Source organism: Nerophis lumbriciformis, linkage group LG01, assembly GCF_033978685.3.
Source record: "Nerophis lumbriciformis linkage group LG01, RoL_Nlum_v2.1, whole genome shotgun sequence".
NCBI lineage: Eukaryota > Metazoa > Chordata > Actinopteri > Syngnathiformes > Syngnathidae > Nerophis > Nerophis lumbriciformis.
Window position 1 is genome coordinate 59,354,736 of NC_084548.2, and position 23,862 is coordinate 59,378,597.

The 23,862-nt window shown below is 43.0% G+C and overlaps 1 protein-coding gene across 1 annotated transcript; it reads right to left on the reverse strand.

Moving 5' to 3' along the window:
• Positions 1-6,578: 6,578 nt before the first annotated feature.
• On the reverse strand, positions 6,579-23,818 carry LOC133570116 (uncharacterized). The gene is made up of 2 exons (XM_061922804.2): positions 23,463-23,818; positions 6,579-9,294 (listed from the first exon to the last, which is right to left on the reverse strand). The coding sequence occupies exons 1-2, from the start codon at positions 23,578-23,580 to the stop codon at positions 7,325-7,327; spliced, it is 2,088 nt and encodes a 695-aa protein (XP_061778788.2). The 5' UTR covers positions 23,581-23,818; the 3' UTR covers positions 6,579-7,324.
• Positions 23,819-23,862: the final 44 nt, after the last annotated feature.

Consider the following 23,862-nt stretch of genomic DNA (forward strand, 5'->3'; position numbering starts at 1 on the left):
TCTGTCTGTATAAATATTCAGAAAACCATAGAATCTTGTCTTCACATACGTTTCGACCATGGGCACATTATCATATTCTTTCCACCCTTTCATTATCTCTATTAATTCAATGTCTACCCTTGGTCGAGGTAGAATCCAAGGGGGGACATCTCCCCACACTGAAACCGGGCTGTACTCCACTTTGTTTAAACTGAACTGAGCTGCTGCACTTTCAATAGTCAATCCAAAACCTGTACACTTTGGTTTTTGTCTGTATTCCCAGCAGTCCACCAAAACACTTGTTGTTTTGGTTGTTCCACCCCAGAACCCCTTAGTTGTGTCCAGTAGACCAAAGATAATTTGTTTCTTCTTAAATTCAGAGTTAGCTCATTTGCTTCAATTAAGATGGCATTTGTGGGACTTGTTATAACTGCACCAATACTAATTCGAATTGCTCTGTATTGTATTCTGTCTATTTTTCCTAACATTGTCTTAGTAACTGCTCCATAAACAATACACTCATAGTCTAAACTTGCCCTGATTAGTGCCCTATAAATGCCCAACAACAACTGTTTATCTTCCCCCCAGTTGTAGCTTGAGACTGACCTCATGAGATGCAGTACCTTCTTGCACTTTGTCTTAATTTTATTAATATGTGTCTTCCAGAGACATCTTTCATCAAACCACAGTCCAAGATATTTCAATTATTTAACTCTCTTAATGTTTTGTCCATATATTGTCAGGTTGACGTCACAGATCTTATGTTTCTTTGTAATAATCATGAAGCATGTCTTGCATACAGACATTTTAAAGGCCCATTTTTATGACCGGTCTTCCACTTTATGAATTGCATCCTGTATAGATCTGACAATTTGTCTGACATTTCTCCCTTGTTTCCATATGGCCCCACCATCTGCATATAGTGATTATCTAATATCTCTGCCCACGTTCACAAAGATGTAATTTATTATTATATTAAATAGTATTGGACTAATTGAGCTACCTTGTGGGATTCCATTTGAAATGCTGTACTCCTCTCAGGTGTTCTCTCCCACTTTGACTCGAAATGTTTGATTGGAAAGGAATGCCAGTTATATAATCTCCCTTTTATGCCCATATTTTCTAGTTTAATAAGCAGACTTTCTCTCCAACATTGAGTTGTATGCTTTCTCTATAGGGCTGTGAATCTTTGGGTGTACCACGATTCGATTCAATATCGATTCTTGGGGTCACGATTCGATTATAAATCAATTTTTTTTTTCAAATCAACACGATTCTCGATTAAAAAAAAAATGTTTTTCCTGGTTCAAAACGATTCTCTATTCATTCAATACATAGGATTTCAGCAGGATCTACCCCAGTCTGCTGACATGCAAGCAGAGTAGTAGATTTTTGTAAAAAGCTTTTATAATTGTAAAGGACAATGTTTTATCAACTGATAGCAATAATGTACATTTGTTTTAACTATTAAATGAACCAAAAATATGACTTATTTTATCTTTGTGAAAATATTGGACACAGTGTGTTGTCAAGCTTATGAGATGCGATGCAAGTGTAAGCCACTGTGACACTATTGTTCATTTTTTAATTTTTTTATTTATAAATGTCTAATGATAATGTCAATGAGGGATTTTTAATCACTGCTATGTTGAAATTGTAACTAATATTGATACTGTTGTTGATAATATTCAATTTTGTTTCACTACTTTTGGTTTGTTCTGTGTTGTGTTTGTGTCTCCTCTCAATTGCTCTGTTTATTGCAGTTCTGAGTGTTGCTGGGTCGGGTTTGGTTTTGGAATTGGATTGCATTGTTATGGTATTGCTGTGTATTGTTTTGTTGGATTGATAAATAAAAAATTAAAAAAAATTAATAAATACATTTTAAAAAAAAGAGAATCGATTCTGAATCGCACAACGTGAGAATCGCGATTCGAATTCGAATCAATTTTTTTCCCCACACCCCTATTTCTCTATGTCAAAATAAACTATTACCATTGCTTGTTTATTGTTAACTGCCTTCTCTGCTTCATTACCAACTATAATAACAGCATCTAGTTGTTGACCTCATTCCCTCTGTCTGTATTGTCACCCATGTTGGATACATTCACAGTACAGTTGTTGCTTCCTCACCACTGTCACCGACTCTCCCCCTACCTGCGTCGCCAGTCCTTGTCCCTGCAACCATTCCCGTTGGTCAGGGCGTTAGGCGGGATGCGCTTTCAACGATGCTCGCAGCTTTAATTTGAGCTTTAATGTGTCAATTAGTCAATAGACTGACACATTACTGCTACAAGTGGTGGAAAGGTGTATCACAACTGAGTACCGCTGCAGCCCATGCAAGCTATATAAATGATTGTTTTTGGAAGCTCTATTGTTAAGAATCACTTTAAAAGTGTTAACATTATTGAAACCACTTTAGGTTTGAGTATTTGCCACTTGGAGTCACAGCAGATACCAATTATTTTTTTAATGTATTTTTTAAAAATGTTTATTTATTCATTTGATAAGGAAAATATAATGTAGGTACTGAGAAACAGATGCCCCCCCCCCCCAAAAAAGGACAAAATAAATACCAAAAATGTACATACCGGTAATAAAAAATAAACAGATACCAATTTTTCAAGCTGAACAAACGGAAAACAATATATATTAATATTTGTGTTACTTTCAGCACTTCAATAGCTATAGAATCACTTCAAATCTATCCATTGACATCAAGTTAGATTTATTTTTTTAAGTTTTATGCCCTTTTTTAGTCAAAACCCTCTTTTTTATTCAGAAAAATAGACAATATTATGTACAATATGTACATATATAATATGACACTACCCCCCTCCCCCTCAGAAAAATGTCCAAAGTGTAGTATTTGATGTGAAGTAATTGGAGCCTTAAATAGGTCAATAATTCAAAACCAAAAAGGGTCCCACTCATAAAAGTATCAAAAATAAATCATATATCAATATATATTATTTTTCTTGCAACGATTGAATGATTCATTATTATGTTTTTGTTTTTTTTCATTCTTTTTTTTTGTTTTAGCAATGACAGCTTTGTGTTATTGATGTCAACATTTTAGAGCTGTCAAACAATTATCCATTCATCCATCCATTTTCTTTTGCTTATCCGAGGTCGGGTCGCGGGGTCAGCAGCCTAAGCAGAGAAGCCCAGACTTCCCTCTCCCCAGCCACTTCGTTCAGCTCCCCCGGGGGATCCCGAGGCGTTCCCAGGCCAGCCGGGAGACATAGTCTTCCCAACGTGTCCTGGGTCTTCCCCGTGACCTCCTGCTGGTTGGACGTGCCCTAAACACCTCCCGAGGGAGGCGTTTGGGTGGCATCCTGACCAGATGCCCGAACCACCTCATCTGGCTCCTCTCGATGTGGAGGAAATTCATTTCGGCCGCTTGTATCTGTGATCTTGTCCTTTCGGTCATAGCCCAAAGCTCATGACCATAGGTGAGGATGGGAACGTAGATCGACCGGTAAATTGAGAGCTTTGCCTTCCGGCTCAGCTCCTTCTTCACCACAACGCATCGATCGAAAGTCCGCATTACTGAAGACGCGGCACCGATCCACTTGTCGATCTCACGATCCACTCTTCCCTCACTCGTGAACAAGACTCCTAAGTACTTGAACTCCTCCACTTGGGGCAAGATCTCTTCCCCAACCCGGAGATGGCACTCCACCGTTTACCGGGCGAGAACTATGTACTCGGACTTGGAAGTGCTGATTCTCATCCCAGCCGCTTCACACTCGGTTGCGAACCGATCCAGTGAGAGCTGAAGATCCTGGCCAGATGAAGCCATCAGGACCACATCATCTGCAAAAAGCAGAGACCTAATCCTGCAGCCACCAAACCGGATCCCCTCAACGCCCGACGTCGCCTATAAATTATGTCCATAAAAGTTATGAACAGAATCTGTGACAAAGGGCAGTCTTGGCGGAGTCCAACCCTCACTGGAAACAGGTCCGACTTACTGTTGGCAATGCGGACCAAGCTCTGACACTGATCATACAGGGAGCGGACCACCACAATCAGACAGTCCGATACCCCATACTCTCTGAGTACTCCCCACAGGACTTCCCTGGGGACACGGTTGAATGCCTTCTCCAAGTCCACAAAGCACATGTAGACCAGTTGGGCAAACTCCCATGCACCCTCAAGGACCCTGCCGAGAGTATAGAGCTGGTCTACCGTTCCACGACCAGGACAAAAACCACACTGTTCCTCCTGAATCCGAGGTTCGACTATCCGGCGTAGCCTTTTTTCCAGTACACCTGAATAGACCTTACCGGGAAGGCTGAGGAGTGTGATCCCACAATAGTTGGAACACACCCTCTGGTTCCCCTTCTTAAAGAGAGGAACCACCACCCTGATCTGCCAATCCAGAGGTACCGCCCCTGACGTCCACGCAATGTTGCAGAGTCTTGTCAACCAACAAAGACCCACAGCATCCAGAGCGTTAAGGAACTCCGGGCGGGTCTCATCCACCCCAGGGGCCTTGCCACTGCTTTTTAACTACCTTTGCAACCTCAGCTCCAGAAATAGGAGAGCCCACCACAGATTCCCCAGGAACTGCTTCCTCATAGTGTTGGTGGGATTTAGGAAGTCTTCGAAGTATTCCCTCCACCGATCCACAACAGCCGCAGTCAAGGTCAGCAGTACACCATCCCCACCATACACGGTGCGACCGCTGAAGCAGTATACCGCTTGGCCTGTCAGTACCTATCAGCTGCCTCTGGAGTCCCATGACCCAAAAGGACCCGATAGGACTCTTTCTTCAGCTTGGCGGCATCACTCACTGCTGGTGTCCACCAGCGGGTTCTAGGATTACCGCCACGACAGGCACCAACCACCTTGCGGCCACAGCTCCAATCAGCCGCCTCGACAATAGAGGCATGGAACATGGTCCACTCAGACTCAATATCCAGTGCCTCCCTCGTGACATGTTAAAAGTTCTTCCGGAGGTGGGAATTGATACTCTCTCTGACAGGAGACTGCGTTTGGGCCTGCCAGGTCTGTCCGGCATCCTCCCCCACCATCGGATCCAGCTCACCACCAGGTGGTGATCGGTATAAAGCTCTGCCCCTCTCTTCACCTGAGTGTCCAAAACATGAGACCGCAAATCCGATGACAACTACAAAGTCGATCATGGAACTGCAGCCGAGGGTGTCCTGGTGCCAAGTGCACATATGGACGGACACCCGTTTGAACATTGTGTTTGTTATGGACAATCCGTGACGAGCACAAAAGTCCAATACCAAAACACCACTCAGGTTCAGATCCGGGTGGCCATTCTTCCCAATCACGCCTCTCCAAGTTTCACTGTCGTTGCCAACATGAGCGTTTAAGTCCCCCAGCAGAACAAGGGAATCACCCGAGGGAGCAGTTTCCAGTACTCCCTCAAGAGAATCCAAAAAGAGTGGGTACTCTGAGCTGCTGTTTGGTGCATAAGCACAAACAACAGGCAGGACCCGTCCCCCCACCCGAAGGCGGAGGGAAGCTACCCTCTCGTCGACTGGGTTGAAGTCCAACATGCAGGTTTTGAGCCAGTGGGCAACAAGAATTGCCACCCCAGCCTGTCGCCTGTCACTGCGTACAACGCCAGAGTGGAAGAGAGTCCGGCCCCTCTCGAGAGAACTGGTTCCAGAGCCCTTGTTGTGCGTCGAAGTTAGTCCGACTATATCTAGCCGGAACTTCTCTACCTCACGCACCAGCTCTGGCTCCTTCCCTCCCGGTGAGGCGAGGTTCCACGTCCCAAGAGCTAGCTTATATGGCCGAGGATTGGACTGCCAAGTGCCATGACTTTGGCTTTCGCCCAGCTCACATCACACCCAAACTCTATGGCCCCTCCTATGAGTGGTGAGCCCATTGGAGGGGGGACCCACGTTGCCTCTTAGGGCTGTGCCATGGGGACAGGCCCGGCCACCAGGGGCTCGCCATCGTGCCCCCCCTCCGGGCCTGGCTCCAGAGGGGAGCCCCGATGACCCGAGTCCGGGAGAGGGAAATCTAGGTCCTCGATTTTTACTTTCCATAAATGTCTTCGAGCTGCTCTTTGTCTGATCCCTCACCTAGGACCTGTTTGTCTTGGGAGACCCTACCAGGGGGCATAGAATCCCCCGGACAACATAGCTCCTAAGATCATTGGGACACGCAAACTCCTCTACCACGATAAGGTGGCAGCTCAGAAAGGAGCTGTCAAACAATGATTATGTTTCAAATCAGTTTAATCACGTTTTAAAATTTGATCACAAGTGAAAACTCACTTGCATGATTAAATGATTTGTAGTAAAATGTAATTTTTTTGTCCGAATGACATCCCGGAATGTTTTTAAACATTGTACTTGAATTAGTGTCATTTTTTAGAACAACACTTGGTAACAGTTATATCTAATTTTCTTTCAAGATGTACCATGGCTATAATATTTAGTTTTATCAAAAGGATGTAATTTGGAGTGACATTTGCCAGCGAGACCACCGGTCGGAGTCTCCTCACTCATTTTTGTATTGACGTATTATTGATATGATGATGCTCAAGCAGTTGTCCTATCCAAACAAGTTTCTTGTGTAGACAAAGCAGGAACAACAACATGTAACACTATATCAACTCTTTATTGATCAGATTGTTGTCCTCCAACATTACTCAAACCTACTTCCTGTTCTTGTCTCCAGCACAAACCTTTCTGGGTAATGAAGTATATAAACATTTACTTCCTAGTTTACATCTATTTATCCAGGGTAAAACAATGAAGAACATATTTACATTTACAATGCTGATCTAGGAAAGAGGCAACATTTACATGTTAGAGATGTTGAAGTGTGATGATAATCTCTCATGGTCTGTCATTTACCAAACAAAAATTAACGCTTTAGATCATAACAGTTCAAAAATTATCTGAGCATGCGAGGGTAAATGTGTTAGAACATAAAAGTTGAATACAACTTGTCAAGCTTGTAACACACAGTATAATGACAAAACATCCTGCGTCTTCATTTGCTGCTGCTCTTCTCACCCGCACACTTGTGTGTCTTACACTGGTACTTATTAGGGAATATTTTATCACACACACTGCAACTAAATGGTTTCTCTTGAGTGTGTGTCTTTTCAAAGTTAGACTGTCTATGAAACCTTTAAAGCCGACTGAGCTTATAAAAGGATTTTCACCAGTGTGCTTTCTGCTCTGCATTATCAATAATGCCGTCTAGGAGAATGGTTTGTCTCCAGTGTACATTAAGAGTCTTACTTCGTATAAAACCTTTACTACAGACTGGACAGGAAAATTATTTTTCATTCTTGTGTGTATTTTCAAAAGACTTTTTTTGTGCAAAACCTACAGACGGGACAGGATTAGAGTTTTTCTCTGTGTGCATTTCTTGCGTGTTTTTTCAGATCACTATTTTGTAAAAAACCTTTACCACAGACTGAACAGGAAAATGTTTTTTCTCCAGTGTGAATTCTTATGTGACTTTTCAGGTGACTATTTTGTGCAAAACCTTTACCACAGACTGAACAAAAAAAGGGTTTTTCACCAGTGTGCATTCTTGTGTGTATTTTCAGATCACTTTTTCCCGCAAAACCTTTACTACAGACTGAACAGGAAAAAGGGTTTTCTCCAGTGTGTATTCTTCTATGTCTTTTCAGATGAGTATTTTGTGCAAAACCTTTACCACAGACTGAACAGGAAAAAGGTTTTTCACCAGTGTGGATTCTTGTATGTAATTTCAGATCACTATTTTGTAAAAAACCTTTACCACAGACTGCACAGGAAAATGGTTTTTCTCCAGTGTGTATTCTTGTATGTATTTTTAGACAATTCGTTTGTGCAAAACCTTTACCACAGACTGAACAGATAAAAGGTTTTTCTCCAGTGTGGATTCTTGTGTGTCTTCTCAGCTCACCTTTTCCAGCAAAACCTTTACCACATTCTGTGCAGGAAAAGGGGTTTTCTCCAGTGTGGATTCTTGTGTGTTTTTTCAGATCACTGTTTTGTAAAAAACTTTTACCACAGACTGAACAGGAAAATGTTTTTTCTCCAGTGTGCACTCTTACATGCATTTTCAGATTATCATTCCGTGCAAAACCTTTACCACAAATTGAACAGGAAAAGGGTTTTTCTCCAGTGTGTATTCTCATGTGTACTTTCAGTTTACTATGGTAATTAAAAGTTTTGTCACAGTGAGAACATGTAAAGTGTGTGTTGTCAGTGTTACATGTCTTATCATCTTTAGAGTCTTCATCATCAGTGTCAGGAGAGTGAGACGTTGTGTCGTCACTATCAGATAGTGGAGCTAAGATCTTGTCTGCTTGTGATCCTCCACAGTGGTCTCCATCAGCTTCTGTTGTCATGTGTTGAGTTGAGCTGCTGCTTTGAGGCTCCGCCTCTCTCTTCTCCTCACTTTCACTTTTGTGGCTCCTCCTCTTCCTCTTTAATATGCTGCTGCAGTGGCTCATTCTCTTCTTTTTTAATGTGTGGGGGCTGTGACACCTCTTCCTTTTTAACACAGAGGGTTGTGGCACCCCATCTTCCTCAATGTGAGGGGATTGTGACTCATCTTTAATTTGGGTGGGCTGTGGCTCTTCTTCTTCTGTTTTAAAGTGAGGGGGCTGTTGCTCTTTCTCTACAAATTGAGGGGGATGTGGCTCCTCATTGTCCTCTTTAATTTGGGGGGATTGTGACGCTTCAATTTCCTCAATATGAGAGGACTGTGACTCATCCGTTTTAATTTGGGTTGACTGTGGCTCCTCTTCTTCTGTTTTAAAGTGAAGGGGCTGTTGCTCTTCCTCTACAAATTGAGGAAGCTGTGGCTTCTCATCTTCCTCCTTAATTTTGGGGGACTCTGGCACTTCAACTTCCTGAATGTGAGGGGACTGTGACTCATCCACTTTAATTTGGTTTGAATGTGGCTCCTCTTCTTCTGTTTTAAAGTGAGAGGGTTGTTGCTCTTCCTTTAAAAATTGAGGAGGCTGTGGCTCCTCATCGACCTTAACTTGGGGGGACTGTGCCACTTCAACTTGCTCAATGTGAGGGGACTGTGACTCATCTGCTTTAATTTGGGTTGACTGTGCTTCCTCTTCTTCTGTTTTAAAGTGAGAATGCTGTTGCTTCTCTTCCTTTATATATAGGGGGGGCTGTTCCTCTTCCCTTTTAATTCGGAGGGACTGTGGTGCCTTGTTTTCTTTAAACGGAGGGGACTGTGGGTCCTTCTCCTCTTTAATATGTGGGGGGTATGGCTCCTCATCTTCAATGTGGGGTGGTTGTGGCGCCTCAGAGAAGGTCCACTCCTGCTTCTCAGGGAGAGCATGTTCTCCACAGATGTCTGCAGGACACAAATAGACAAAATCATGCTTTAGAAAAGTCCAGCTTTGCTTAAGTTAAATCAGACATTATCCTGCACCAGCAAATGTTCTGATAATCTCATCAGTTTCCACATTGACATTCAAGATGTCATAACCACACTGTACACCAGGGAGTAACAGAAACATTACAAATCATGAAGAAACACAATATGAACTCAGCAGTAAAGCCTTACATACAAACAAGACAGCTGCTCGTACACCCAAAAGACAAAACATTAATTATGATATCCTGTGCAATTCCTGGAAAAAATAAAATGTGGGAAAAAAACATTTTCATAACAAACAAAAAGCAAATAAGGAAAACTTACAGTAAAAGGGACTTACAAACCCCACAACCTGTGAAGTTTGCACATTCTGTAATTCGTAAATCATCCTGACCAGATGCCCAAACCACCTCATCTGGCTCCTCTTGATGTGGAGAAGCAGCGGCTTTACTTTGAGCTCCTCCCGGATGGCAGAGCTTCTCACCCTATCTCTAAGGGAGAGCCCCGCCACCCGGCGGAGGAAACTCATTTTGGCCGCTAGTACCCGTGATCTTGTCCTATCGGTCATAACCTAAAGCTCATGACCATAGGTGAGGATGGGAATATAGATCGACCGGTAAATTGAGAGCTCCTTCTTCACCACAACAGATCGATCCAGCGTCTGCATTACTGACACCGCACCGATCCGCCTGTCGATCTCATAATCCACTCTTCCCTCACTTGTGAACAAGACTCTGAGGTACTTGAACTCCTTCACTTGGGGCAGGGTCTCCTCCCCAACCCGGAGATGGCACTCTACCCATTTCCGGGCGGGAACCATGGACTCGGACTTGGAGGTGCTGATTCTCATCCCATTCGCTTCACATTCGGCTGCGAACCGATACAGTGAAAGCTGAAGATCCTGGCCAGATGAAGCCATCAAGACCTTATCATCTGCAAAGAGCAGATACCTAATCCTGCAGCCACCAAACCGGATCCCCTCAACGCCCTGACTGCGCCTAGAAATTCTGTCCATAAAAGTTAATATCAGAATTGGTGACAAAAAGCAGCCTTGGCGGAGTCCAACCCTCACTGGAAACGTGTCCGACTTACTGCCAGCAATGCGGACTAAGCTCTGACACTGATCGTACAGGGAGCGAACTGCCACAATCAGACAGTCCGATACCCCATACTCTCTGAGCACTCCCCACAGGACTTCCCGAGGGACACGGTCAAATGCCTTCTCCAAGTTCACAAAACACATGTAGACTGGTTGGGCAAACTCCCATGCACCCTCAAGGACCCTGCCGAGAGTATAGAGCTGGTCCACAGTTCTACGACCAGGACGAAAACCACACTGCTCCTCCTGAATCCGAAGTTCGACTATCCGGTGAAGCCTCTTCTCCAGTACACCTGAATATACCTTACCGAGAAGGCTAAGGAGTGTGATCCCACGAAAGTTGGAACACACCCTCCATTTCCCCTTCTTAAAGAGAGGAACCACCACCCCGGTCTGCCAATCCAGAGGTACCGCCCCCTATGTCCATGCGATGCTGCAGACTCTTGTCAATCAAAACAGCCCCACAGCATCCAGAGCGTTAAGGAACTCCGGGCGGGTCTCATCCACCCCCGGGGCCTTGCCACCGAGGAGCTTTTTAACTACCTCAGCAACCTCAGCTCCAGAAATAGGAGAGCCCACCACAGATTCCCCAGGCACTGCTTCCTCATAGAAAGACATGTAGGTGGGATTGAGGAGGTCTTCGAAGTATTTTCCTCCACCGATCCACAACATCCGCAGTCGAGGTCAGCAGAACACCATCCTCACCATACACGGTGTTGACAGTGCACTGCTTCCCCTTCCTGAGGTGGCGGATGGTGGTCCAGAATTGCTTCGAAGCCGTCTGGAAGTCATTTTCCATGGCTTCCCCGAACTCCTCCCATGTTCGAGTTTTTGCCTCCGTGACCGTTGAAGCCGCACACCGCTTGGCCTGTCGGTACCTGTCCGCTGCCTCCGGAGTCGTATGAGCCAAAAGAACCTGATAGGACTCTTTCTTCAGCTTGACGGCATCCCTCACCGATGGTGTCTACCAACGAGTTCTAGGATTACCCCCACAACAGGCACCAACTACCATGTGGCCACAGCTCCAATCAGCCGTCTCGACAATAGTGGTGTGGAACATGGTCCACTCAGACTCGATGTCCAGCACCTCCCTCGTGACATGTTCAAAGATCTTCTGGAGGTGGGAATTGAAACGCTCTCTGACAGGAGACTCTGCCAGACGTTCCCAGCAAACCCTCACAATGCATTTGGGCCTGCCAGGTCTGTCCGGCATCCTCCCCCACCATCGCAGCCAACTCACCAGCAGGTGGTGATTGGTAGAAAGCTCCGCCCCTCTCTTCACCCGAGTGTCCAAAACATGAGGCCGCAAATCCGATGACACAACTACAAAGTCGATCATGGAACTGCAGCCTAGGGTGTCCTGGTGCCAAGTGCACATATGGACACCTTTATGTTTGAACATGGTGTTCATTATAGACAATCTGTGATGGGCACAAATGTCCAATAACAAAACACCACTCGGGTTCAGATCCGGGCGACCATTCTTTCCAATCACGCTTCTCCAGGTTTCACTGTCGTTGCCAACATGAGCGTTGAAGTCCCCCAGTAGGACAAGGGAATCACCCGGGGGAGCACTTTCCAGTACTCCCTCGAGTGTATCCAAAAAGGGTGGGTACTCTGAACTGCTGTTTGGTGCGTAAGCACAAACAACAGTCAGGACCCATCCCCCCCACCCAAAGGCGGAGGGAAGCTACCCTCTCGTCCACTGGGTTGAACTCCAATGTGCAGGCTTTGAGCCAGGGGGCAACAAGAATTGCTACCCCAGCCCGTCGCATCTCACTGCGTGCAACGCCGGTGTGGAAATTTTTGCAGAAGTCCTCTTAAAAAGACAAACAAGTTTCAGAAAGTGTGCTTCCAGAAAGCCAATGTGGTTTCAGAGCTGGAAGGTCAACATCTGATATGATATTCACACTGCGGAAACTGCAAGAAAAGCTATAGAACAGCAACAACCTTTGGTCATTGTGTTTAAAGTTAAAGTACCAATGATTGTCACACACACACTAGGTGTGGTGAAATTTGTCCTCTGCATTTGACCCATCCCCTTGTTAACCCCCTGGGAGGTGAGGGGAGCAGTGAGCAGCAGCGGTGCCGCGCCCGGGAATCATTTATGGTGATTTAACCCCCAATTCCAACCCTTGATGCTGAGTGCCAAGCAGGGAGGTAATGGTTCCCATTTTTTTTTTTATAGTATTTGGTATGACTCGGCCTGGGTTTGAACTCACAACCTACCATTCTCAGGGCGGACACTCTACCCACTAGGCCACTGAGTGTTTGTCGATTTCTCAAATGCCTTTGACACTGTTGATCGATCAACCCTATGGAAGGTGCTCAAAATATATGGTTGCCTTGACAAGTTTACAAATATGGTCAAACAATTGCAGTGGTTTCTGTGGGAGGCGGTACAAGTGCTCCTTTCTCCGTAAGTCATGGAGTTAAACAAGGGAGTTTGCTGGCACCGCCTTTATGTGCACTTTACTTGACTGCTGTGCTTGCATATGCGAGTTCTAAAACCACAAAAGGTGTGTACATTCAAACTAGGTCAGATGGAAATCTCTTCAAACTTGCGCGTCTGCGAGCCGCTTCAAAGAAAGAGCTGGTCTGTGTAAGATAATTATTATATGCATATGACTCTGCACTGGTCGCTACAAACCTGTAAGAAATACAGGAGATAACCACTTTATTTGCGAAAGCTGCAACCTGCTTTGGATTACGAATAAACACCACTAAAACTGAACTTCTCTACCAACCGCAATTATAACATCTAGACTCTGAGCAGCCTGTCGTTGAAGTAAATGGTGAGGCACTAAAAACGACAGACACCTTCACCTATCTGGGCAGTACTGTCACAAAGAAGAATTCAAGTAATGTTGAGGTAGATAGGAGACTCCAAGCAGCTTGTAAGTCATTTGGTTCTTTTCACCAGCAGTTATGGTCACGACATGACATCAAGCTATGTACAAGATAAAGGTCTACAAAACAGCAGTCTTACCATCATTGCTATAAAAAAACCTGTCGTGGAGTATGAACACCTCAGTGACCATCAAAAAGGCACAGCAGATACTTTACTTTCTGAGACTCCTCAAAAAGAACAATCTGTCACAAAAAATGCTTGTGTCCTACTATCGCTGCTCAATAGAGAGTGTGCTGACATACTGCATGTGTGTATGGTATGCCAGCTGCACGGCAGCAGAGAGAAATGCACTTCAGAGGGTCATAAAAACTGCCATGAAGATCACTGGCTGCTCTCTCCCCTCCCTAGATGAACTGTACAGTGCCAGGTGCCTCAAAAAGGCCCAAAACATCATAAGGGACCCATCTCACCCTGGACATAAACTTTTTGAACTGCTGCCCTCGGGCAGGAGATACAGGACAATAAAATGCCGGACAAACAGACTTAAGAACACCTTTTACCCGAGAGCAATAGTGTTGCTGAACACAAGACGACAATAATGACTGTGCATGTGAGCTGTGTGCTTGCTATTTTTATGTATTTTATGTATTTGTATCTATTTATCAATGTTCTTATGGTTTTATGTGTTATGAATTTGCACTAAATTAGTTTTGCTTACAATTTCATTGTACAATGTACAATGAAAAGAAAGATATATACTATTCTATAATCTACTGAAACAATGGTTCTCCACCGAAGGCATATCAAGCAGGTTCTCCACCAAAGGCATATCAAGCAGCTTACTCGTGTACAACTCCGCCATCTCTGGCAGATCACGAACATCAAGTGGCAAGACAGAATTCTAAATGTTACGGTCTTGGAACGTGCTGGAGCTGTGAGTGTTGAGGCTTTGATCACTGCAGCTCAACTAAGGCCCTGTCTACATTAAGCTGGATAACTCCTTAAACTAATACATATTTAACCTAAGCACTGTGTCAGCCACACTAACCCATCGTTTAAGGTCCCCCTCCTTTGATAATGTTTACACGGTAAGTGCGCCGTGTATTTCTTGAATCTCCGGCTCTTCGCTTTGTATGGACTCTGATCACTTACAAACTGAGTTCGGAGAGGAAGTGAAGTCAGAAAGACCACGCCCCACACAGAAAATGACGTCAGAAAGAATGTGCCACAGCCAGCTTCATAACAACCGGCGAAAACACCTGGAAAGATGGAGGGGAGTCATCCAGATACGCCCGTGTTTCTCATTCATCTCCATGTACAGACGCTTGTGGAAATCACACATGAATACCTTAAAGGGGAACATTATCACCAGACCTATGTAAGCGTCAATATATACCTTGATGTTGCAGAAAAAAGACCATATTTTTTTTAAACCGATTTCCGAACTCTAAATGAGTGAATTTTGGCGAATTAAACGCCTTTCTATTATTCGCTCTCGGAGCGATGACGTCACGTTGTGACGTCACATCGGGAAGCAATCCGCCATTTTCTCACTTTTGTCGGTGTGTTGTCGGAGGTTGTAACAACACGACCAGAGACGGATTCAAGTTGCACCAGTGGCCCAAAGATGCGAAAGTGGCAAGAAATTGGACGGAATTTGTTCAAAATACGAGGCTGTGGGGAAAGTCGACGAAATGGTCAGTCGTTTGTTCCGCACACTTTACCGACGAAAGCTATGCTACGACCTCGGTAGCACGGCAAGCAACGGCGGCAGTTTGTTCCCGCAGACGAGCGAGCTAAACCCCCTGGATGTCTTGGCTCACACCGCTTCTACCGTCCCTTAAGCCACCGAAGATGATCAAGAGAAGAATATCGACCCTAGCTTCCCTGGCCTGCTGACATCAACTCCAAAACTGGACAGATCAGCTTTCAGGAAAAGAGAGCGGATGAAGGTATGTCTACAGAATATATTAATTGATGAAAACGTTATTCATTACTCACGGTTTTACGTAAATTATTATACATAAACTGTGTTTACCAATAATTTAGCTTAAAAACATTTTTTTTTTTCAATCATTCGAGTACATTCGGGTAGTCTTGTGTAATGCAGTATTTTGTGTCTATTTAGGTATGGTTAACCTGAGTGCTGAAATCATGGAAAAATATATGTTCTTAGCGCGCCTGAAATGGGCTGTCTGCACTCTCAAAGTGCATGTTGTTGCCAAATGTATTTCATATGCTGTAAACCTAGTTTATAGTTGTTAGTTTCCTTTAATGCCAAACAAACACATACCAATCGTTGGTTAGAAGGCGATCGCCGAATTCGTCCTCGCTTTCTCCCGTGTCGCTGGCTGTCGTGTCGTTTTCGTCGGTTTCGCTTGCATACGGTTCAAACCGATATGGCTCAATAGCTTCAGTTTCTTCTTCAATTTCGTTTTCGCTACCTGCCTCCACACTACAACCATCCGTTTCAATACATGCGTAATCTGTTGAATCGCTTAAGCCGCTGAAATCCGAGTCTGAATCCGAGCTAATGTCGCTATACCTTGCTGTTCTATCCGCCATGTTTGTTTGTATTGGCATCACTGTGTGACGTCACAGGAAAATGGACGGGTGTATATAACGATGGTTAAAATAAGGCACTTTGAAGCTTTTTTTAAGGATATTGCGTGATGGGTAACATTTTGAAAAAAACTTCGAAAAATAAAATAAGCCACTGGGAACTGATTTTTAATTGTTTTAACCCTTCTGAAATTGTGATAATGTTCCCCTTTAAGAGAAGGAAACGTGCGATAGCAGGTATTTCGGATACAACACATCTCAGACGGCAAGAAAACTTTCGAAAGTCCGAGTCAGCTGTGATTCTACTTACCAAAAAACTTTGTCCATTTGTCAAAGGGCAGACAACGGGAATTCGGGCTCCTGTGGATGTGATAAAAAAAAGGTAGCGTGTGCTTTGTATTACCTGGTCGACATGAGAAGACTACGGAAAACAGCGAATGCATTTGAACTGGCAAAGCAGACAGTATCAGTTATTGTCCGCCATGTATGTCGTGGACTCAACGTCTAAGTCCAGAGTATATAAAGTCACCAAAAACTAATGGACAATGAAGGTGAGGGCAAAAGAGTGAGAAGTGTCCTGACCAGATATCTAGATCCCTAAATGAATTGTTATAAAATGTTCTTTATCACATTGTTTACTTTTACGTGTCCATTAACAATTTTAATTAATTTATGATAGCTCAGGTGTGATTCACTACAATAGGGCCCCACAGCACACAATATTCCAGTTAATTTAAATACCACAACACTGAATATTGTTCAGATAAGTTAAATTTAATTTAAGAACTTGCACACAAAGCAACATTGGAGGTGACTAAGACATGCACATTTTCCGTGCATGTGTACCAGGTCACGTTGCGCCGGCGGACGGAGGGGCGAGGGGGTCTTAAACGGTGGCATTGTGTGTGTGTGAACAAGGGTATGGTTAGGTGGGATATAGCCTGGTTAACCTTAGCCGGTTTAGTGTAGAAGAGGCTTAAGATGGGCGGGCCACATATCTCGCATGTCTGATGATCGCCTCCCCAAGCAAGTGTTGTACAGTGAATTACAGCACGGGAAGCGAAAACGTGGAGACCAAAAACTTAGGGGATGTATAGGGATAATCTAAAACGCAATATGAAATGCGGTCACATTAACAGCAACACCTGGGAACAGCAAGCATCATGCAGACCATCCTTACGGTTGTCTGTTCGACATATTCCCACTTGAAGCCAAACCACCGCCAGACGATGGACCCCGTGCTGTTTTTCTTGGGAATTAATTCTTCCTTCATTTGTTACCAAATTCACACCTTCTTTCTCGTATTACCAATCGCATCACAGCTAACTTTAGCCATGCTGCTACCTCTCTGCTCAAGGAGGGCGTATACGTATGTGACGTATGACGTGACAGTATGTGACGTGTGTAAGAAGGTGCGCTTATTGTCTGTGAGAAGGAGAGACAAGACAAAGTGAGAAAAGCCTGTAGTGTAATGCCCGCAGCTAAAAGCAACTGCGTGAGGAGGTATACTTGAATATCACGATATAGTCATTTTCTATATCGCACAGAGACAAACCCACGATATATCGCGTATATCGATATATCGCACAGCCCTAGTTAGATGTAAATATAAACGGGAATACAATGATTTGCAAATCCTTTTTAATCCATATTCAATTGAATGCACTACAAAGACAAGATATTTGATGTTCAAACTCATAAACTTTTTTTTTTTTTTTTCTTCAAATAATTAACTTAGAATTTCATGGCTGCAACACGTACCAAAGTAGTTGGGAAAGGGCATGTTCACCACTGGATACATGGTCTTTCCTTTTAACAACACTCAGTAAACGTTTGGGAACTGAGGAGACACATTTTTTAAGCTTCTCAAGTGGAATTCTTTCCCATTCTTGCTTGAGGTACAGCTTAAGTTGTTCAACAGTCCGGGGGTCTCCGTTGTGGTATTTCAGGCTTCATAATACGTCACACATTTTTAATGGGAGACAGGTCTGGACTACAGGCAGGCCAGTTTAGTACCCGCACTTTTTTACTATGAAGCCACGTTGATGTAACACGTGGCTTGGCATTGTCTTGCTGAAATAAGCAGGGGCGTCCATGGTAACGTTGCTTGGATGGCAACATATGTTGCTCCAAAACCTGTATGTACCTCTCAGCATTAATGGCACCTTCACAGATGTGTAAGTTACCCATGTCTTGGGCACTAATACACCCCCATACCATCACAGATGCTGGCTTTTCAACTTTGCGCCTATAACAATCCGGATGGTTCTTTTCCTCTTTGGTCCGGAGGACACGACGTCCACAGTTTCCAAAAACAATTTGAAATGTGTACTCGTCAGACCACAGAACACTTTTCCACTTTGTATCAGTCCATCTTAGATGAGCTCAGGTCCAGCGAAGCCGACGGTGTTTCTGGGTGTTGTTGATAAACGGTTTTCGCCTTGCATAGGAGAGTTTTAACTTGCACTTACAGATGTAGCGACCAACTGTAGTTACTGACATTGGGTTTCTGAAGTGTTCCTGAGCCCATGTGGTGACATCCTTTACACACTGATGTCGCTTGTTGATGCAGTACAGCCTGAGGGATCGAAGGTCACGGGCTTAGCTGCTTACGTGCAGTGATTTCTCCAGATTCTCCGAACCCTTTGATGATATTACGGACTGTAGATGTTGAAATCCCTAAATTCCTTGCAATAGCTGGTTGAGAAAGGTTTTCCTTAAACTGTTCAACAATTTGCTCACGCATTTGTTGACAAAGTGGGGACCCTCGCCCCATCCTTGTTTGTGAATGACTGAGCATTTAATGGAAGCTGCTTTTATACCTAATCATGGCACCCGCCTGTTCCCAATTAGCCTGTTCACCTGTGGGATGTTACAAATAAGTGTTTGATGAGCATTCCTCAACTTTATCAGTATTTATTGCCACCTTTCCCAACTTCTTTGTCACGTGTTGCTGGCATCAAATTCTAATGATTATTTGCAAAAAAAAAAAAATGTTTATCAGTTTGAACATCAAATATGTTGTCTTTGTAGCATATTCAACTAAATATGGGTTGAAAATGATTTGCAAATCATTGTATTCCATTTATATTTATATCTACAATTTCCCAACTCATATGGAAACAGGGTTTGTACTAATAGGTTGTATCAATTGACAGCTAATTGTTTACTAAAAAGTACCATTTACCAATTATATTACTCAGCAAATGATTTTAAATGACACATTATTCTTCTTTTTTTCAGTCTCTAAGACTCAACACTGAAGTGGAATCTGTGCAACATGATCATCATCAAAAATATATATTTTTTCAAGAGTCACAAAAATCATTGTAATTTATGGAGATGGCAATAGGTTTAAAAACTTCAAAATCCTCTTAAATGTTGAACTTTTACACAAACAGAATGAATATTACATGCCTTAAAGCGTAACATTTAATATTAATTTTTTTATTCAGATTCGGTTTTCCTATATAATTACATACCCAGCAAAACAGGTACAATATGCACTATTGACTTCTTCTCAATAGCAACCCACAGCTTATGGGGAGCACAGTGAACATTCATGGAAGGCATACACTCCGCCTTAAGGATATAAAACTGTCTTTCCTTGCTGATAGAATTGTAGAACAATTCCTTCATCCAACCTGCAAGGAATAGTCATACATTTAGTATAATGGTGTGTAATGTGTTCAACGTCATAAGCAGGGATAAATGTAATTCTGTTTAAAGTGAAGAACTTTTCAAATTAATGAATTAAATATTAAATAGATTGCATTTACCAATAATTATTATTTAATCAGTCTGTCAAAAATAAAACACAACTATGGCAACTATAATTATGTTTAGCTATCGCATCAAAATAAATTATGGAACAAGTATTTTAAATACATGCACAATTGTGTCGGAAACTTATTAGACTAAATATTGCTAAATAAAATTACCAAGTAATTGCTAGATATTGGCGAAACCCCCCCCCCCAAAAAACGTTATAGCTAAAATATAGTGATCTCACCATATGGTATCCTTAAAATACAGCAGCCACCATTTTGTTATATTTCTTCAGCGCATACATCGCACTTCCAACGAGAAAAGGAGAAAGAAATATCTGCATCTTTAAATTTTTCTCAAAATACATTCCACTGAGTTAGTTAGGCAGAACGTTCTACAACTGTTCACGTTATCCCATGCTTGTGCTACAGCAGGGGTGTCAAACTCAAATACAGAGTGGGCCAAAATTAAAAACTGAACAAAGCCGCGGGCCAAGGTTGAACAAATTAACCTTTTAATAGGGACCCAAACAAGTTTTGCATTGAATATTGAACAAGCAAGGCTTATATAACTTTATAGTGACATGCAAAATCGAGTTTCAAATAATAATAATAAAAATAATTAAAAAATATCAATGGCATATCAAATACAATTTAAATAAAAATGTAATGCCTCTTTTCTATTTGCAGCCTTCTGAGGTAAATATCAACATTGACTTTTTCCACAGGCTAATACATTTGAAAATAAAATAACAATGAATAAAACAACCATTCAGGACTTTAAACTGCTCAGTTTGCAACACACTGATCTAATCTGATGTGCCCAAGCCAGATACCTGGCATCTTTTCTTGGATGCTAGTTCATTAATGTCGGGGCTCAGGCTTTGAGCTGAGGCAACCTTCATTATCGAACGAAGGTGTTCATCAGTCATTACATCTCGTCCACCCGGACCACAGTCTTGGGGGCGTGCCTGTAATGCACTGCCTTTAACGTACTCTACAAGCTATCGTCACGTCCGCATTTCATCCATTCTAACATTGTTCAGACCCAATCACAAGATGTGTGCGGCTTCTGTACGCACACACGAGTGAATGCAACGCATACTTCATCAACAGCAATACAGGTTACACTGAGGGTATAAAAAAGTTTAACACTGTTAGAAATATACGCCACACTGTGAATCCACACCAAACAAGAATGACAAACACATTTCGGAAGAACATCCGCACCGTAATACAACATAAACACAACAGAACAAATACCCAGAATCCTTTGCAGCACTAACTCTTCCGGGACGCTACAAAATACACCCCCGCTACCACCAAACCCCCCCCCCCCCCACACACACACACACACCTTGTAGCATCCCGGAAGAGTTAGTGCTGCAAAGGGTTCTGGGTATTTGTTCTGTTTTGTTTATGTTGTGTTACGGTGCAGATGTTCTCCCGAAATGTGTTTTTCATTCTTGTTTGGTGTTGATTCACAGTGTGGCGTATATTTCTGACAATGTACACGTTTTTTATACTGGCACCCTCAGTGTGACCTGTATCGCTGTTGATGAAGTATGCATTGCATTCAATTGCGTGTGCGTGCAGAAGCCGCACATGTTATAGGACTGGGCCAGCACTCGTTGGACTGGCTGAAAAGCAGACCTGACGATTTTCGGGAGTGGCGCTAAAGTTTGGAAGACTCCCGGGAGGGTTGGCAAGTATTACAATTAGCAGTGAATGTGGTGTTACCGCCGCACCGCCGCAATATACAGGTAAAAGCCAGTAAATTAGAATATTTTGAAAAACTTGATTTATTTCAGTAATTGCATTCAAAAGGTGTAACTTGTACATTATATGTATTCATTGCACACAGACTGATGCATTCAAATGTTTATTTCATTTAATTTTGATGATTTGAAGTGGCAACAAATGAAAATCCAAAATTCCGTGTGTCACAAAATTAGAATATTACTTAAGGCTAATACAAAAAAGGGATTTTTAGAAATGTTGGCCAACTGAAAAGTATGAAAATGAAAAATATGAGCATGTACAATACTCAATACTTGGTTGGAGCTCCTTTTGCCTCAATTACTGCGTTAATGCGGCGTGGCATGGAGTCGATGAGTTTCTGGCACTGCTCAGGTGTTATGAGAGCCCAGGTTGCTCTGATAGTGGCCTTCAACTCTTCTGCGTTTTTGGGTCTGGCATTCTGCATCTTCCTTTTCACAATACCCCACAGATTTTCTATGGGGCTAAGGTCAGGGGAGTTGGCGGGCCAATTTAGAACAGAAATACCATGGTCCGTAAACCAGGCACGGGTAGATTTTGCGCTGTGTGCAGGCGCCAAGTCCTGTTGGAACTTGAAATCTCCATCTCCATAGAGCAGGTCAGCAGCAGGAAGCATGAAGTGCTCTAAAACTTGCTGGTAGACGGCTGCGTTGACCCTGGATCTCAGGAAACAGAGTGGACCGAAACCAGCAGATGACATGGCACCCCAAACCATCATCCAACCATGCAAATTTTGCATTTCCTTTGGAAATCGAGGTCCCAGAGTCTGGAGGAAGACAGGAGAGGCACAGGATCCACGTTGCCTGAAGTCTAGTGTAAAGTTTCCACCATCAGTGATGGTTTGGGGTGCCATGTCATCTGCTGGTGTCGGTCCACTCTGTTTCCTGAGATCCAGGGTCAACGCAGCCGTCTACCAGCAAGTTTTAGAGCACTTCATGCTTCCTGCTGCTGACCTGCTCTATGGAGATGGAGATTTCAAGTTCCAACAGGACTTGGCGCCTGCACACAGCGCAAAATCTACCCGTGCCTGGTTTACGGACCATGGTATTTCTGTTCTAAATTGGCCCGCCAACTCCCCTGACCTTAGCCCCATAGAAAATCTGTGGGGTATTGTGAAAAGGAAGATGCAGAATGCCAGACCCAAAAACGCAGAAGAGTTGAAGGCCACTATCAGAGCAACCTGGGCTCTCATAACACCTGAGCAGTGCCAGAAACTCATCGACTCCATGCCACGCCGCATTAACGCAGTAATTGAGGCAAAAGGAGCTCCAACCAAGTATTGAGTATTGTACATGCTCATATTTTTCATTTTCATACTTTTCAGTTGGCCAACATTTCTAAAAATCCCTTTTTTGTATTAGCCTTAAGTAATATTCTAATTTTGTGACACACGGAATTTTGGATTTTCATTTGTTGCCACTTCAAATCATCAAAATTAAATGAAATAAACATTTGAATGCATCAGTCTGTGTGCAATGAATAAATATAATGTACAAGTTACACCTTTTGAATGCAATTACTGAAATAAATCAAGTTTTTCAAAATATTCTAATTTACTGGCTTTTACCTGTATAATCGGCGGGTCAGCTTTAGTGTTAAGTTGATATCGCCTCAAGGGCCAAGTGAAATTACACGGCGGGCCAAATTTGAGTTTGACACCCATGTGCTACAACATTCATCTCATTTTGGAAAATGTGAATGTTTTAAGTGGAACTAAATGTGATCTCTGAAAGGGGTACACATTATTTCCAAAGCAGGGCCCCCATCCAAATATAAAATACTAGAACATGTCTGATGAAAAACAACATTATTTTATTATTTTCATTATACGTGGGCCCCATCCCCTATATTTGAACATTATCTAATGGAAATGACTGCTGTCTGATAATCACATTAACAACACAATAACAATCATGTGTCTGAGTACACCTATTAATCAAATGTAATCCAACATTTAATTTTCATGTTAATAATGAAATATAAAGTTAGTAAACATGTGAGAGTAAGGAGTAAACAAACATGTCATTTTCATGTTAATAATGAAATATAAAGTTAGTAAACATGTGAGAGTAAGGAGTAAACAAACCTGTTCTGTGTAACACAACTTGATTGAAAACAGCATCCAGTAGTTGACGTAGTCTGTTGTTCTCCTCTTTTGTCCGAGAAAGTTCCTCTTTGTACTCTGCTATCGTTCTTTCGCACATTTTCACACAATTACAACACTTTACACTCACACTTGATCTCTGCTTAGCGATGTGTTTTGATCAAATCCGCGTCTCTTTGCAAGCTAAACTCACGAGCACAACGAGCACGTTAAGCTAACTAGCGCTAAAACAACTAGCAAGCTAAGCGGGCCTAATAATTTACAAAGACGAGTCGAGTTTATCCTGACACGGAGGATGAATAAAGTGTAGTTAGTAGCGATGTGAGGAGATGTGCCGAGGATTACCGTAGAAGCGTGTGTGGAGTGAAGGAGGGGACTTTGC

Excerpts from the sequence above, each read along its gene's own strand:
- LOC133570116 (XM_061922804.2), bottom strand. The coding sequence starts at position 23,580 with ATGTGCGAAAGAACGATAGCAGAGTACAAAGAGGAACTTTCTCGGACA. Across the intron at positions 9,295-23,462 it reads AGTTGTGTTACACAGAACAG|ACATCTGTGGAGAACATGCT; the intron begins GTTTGTTTACTC and ends TGTGTCCTGCAG.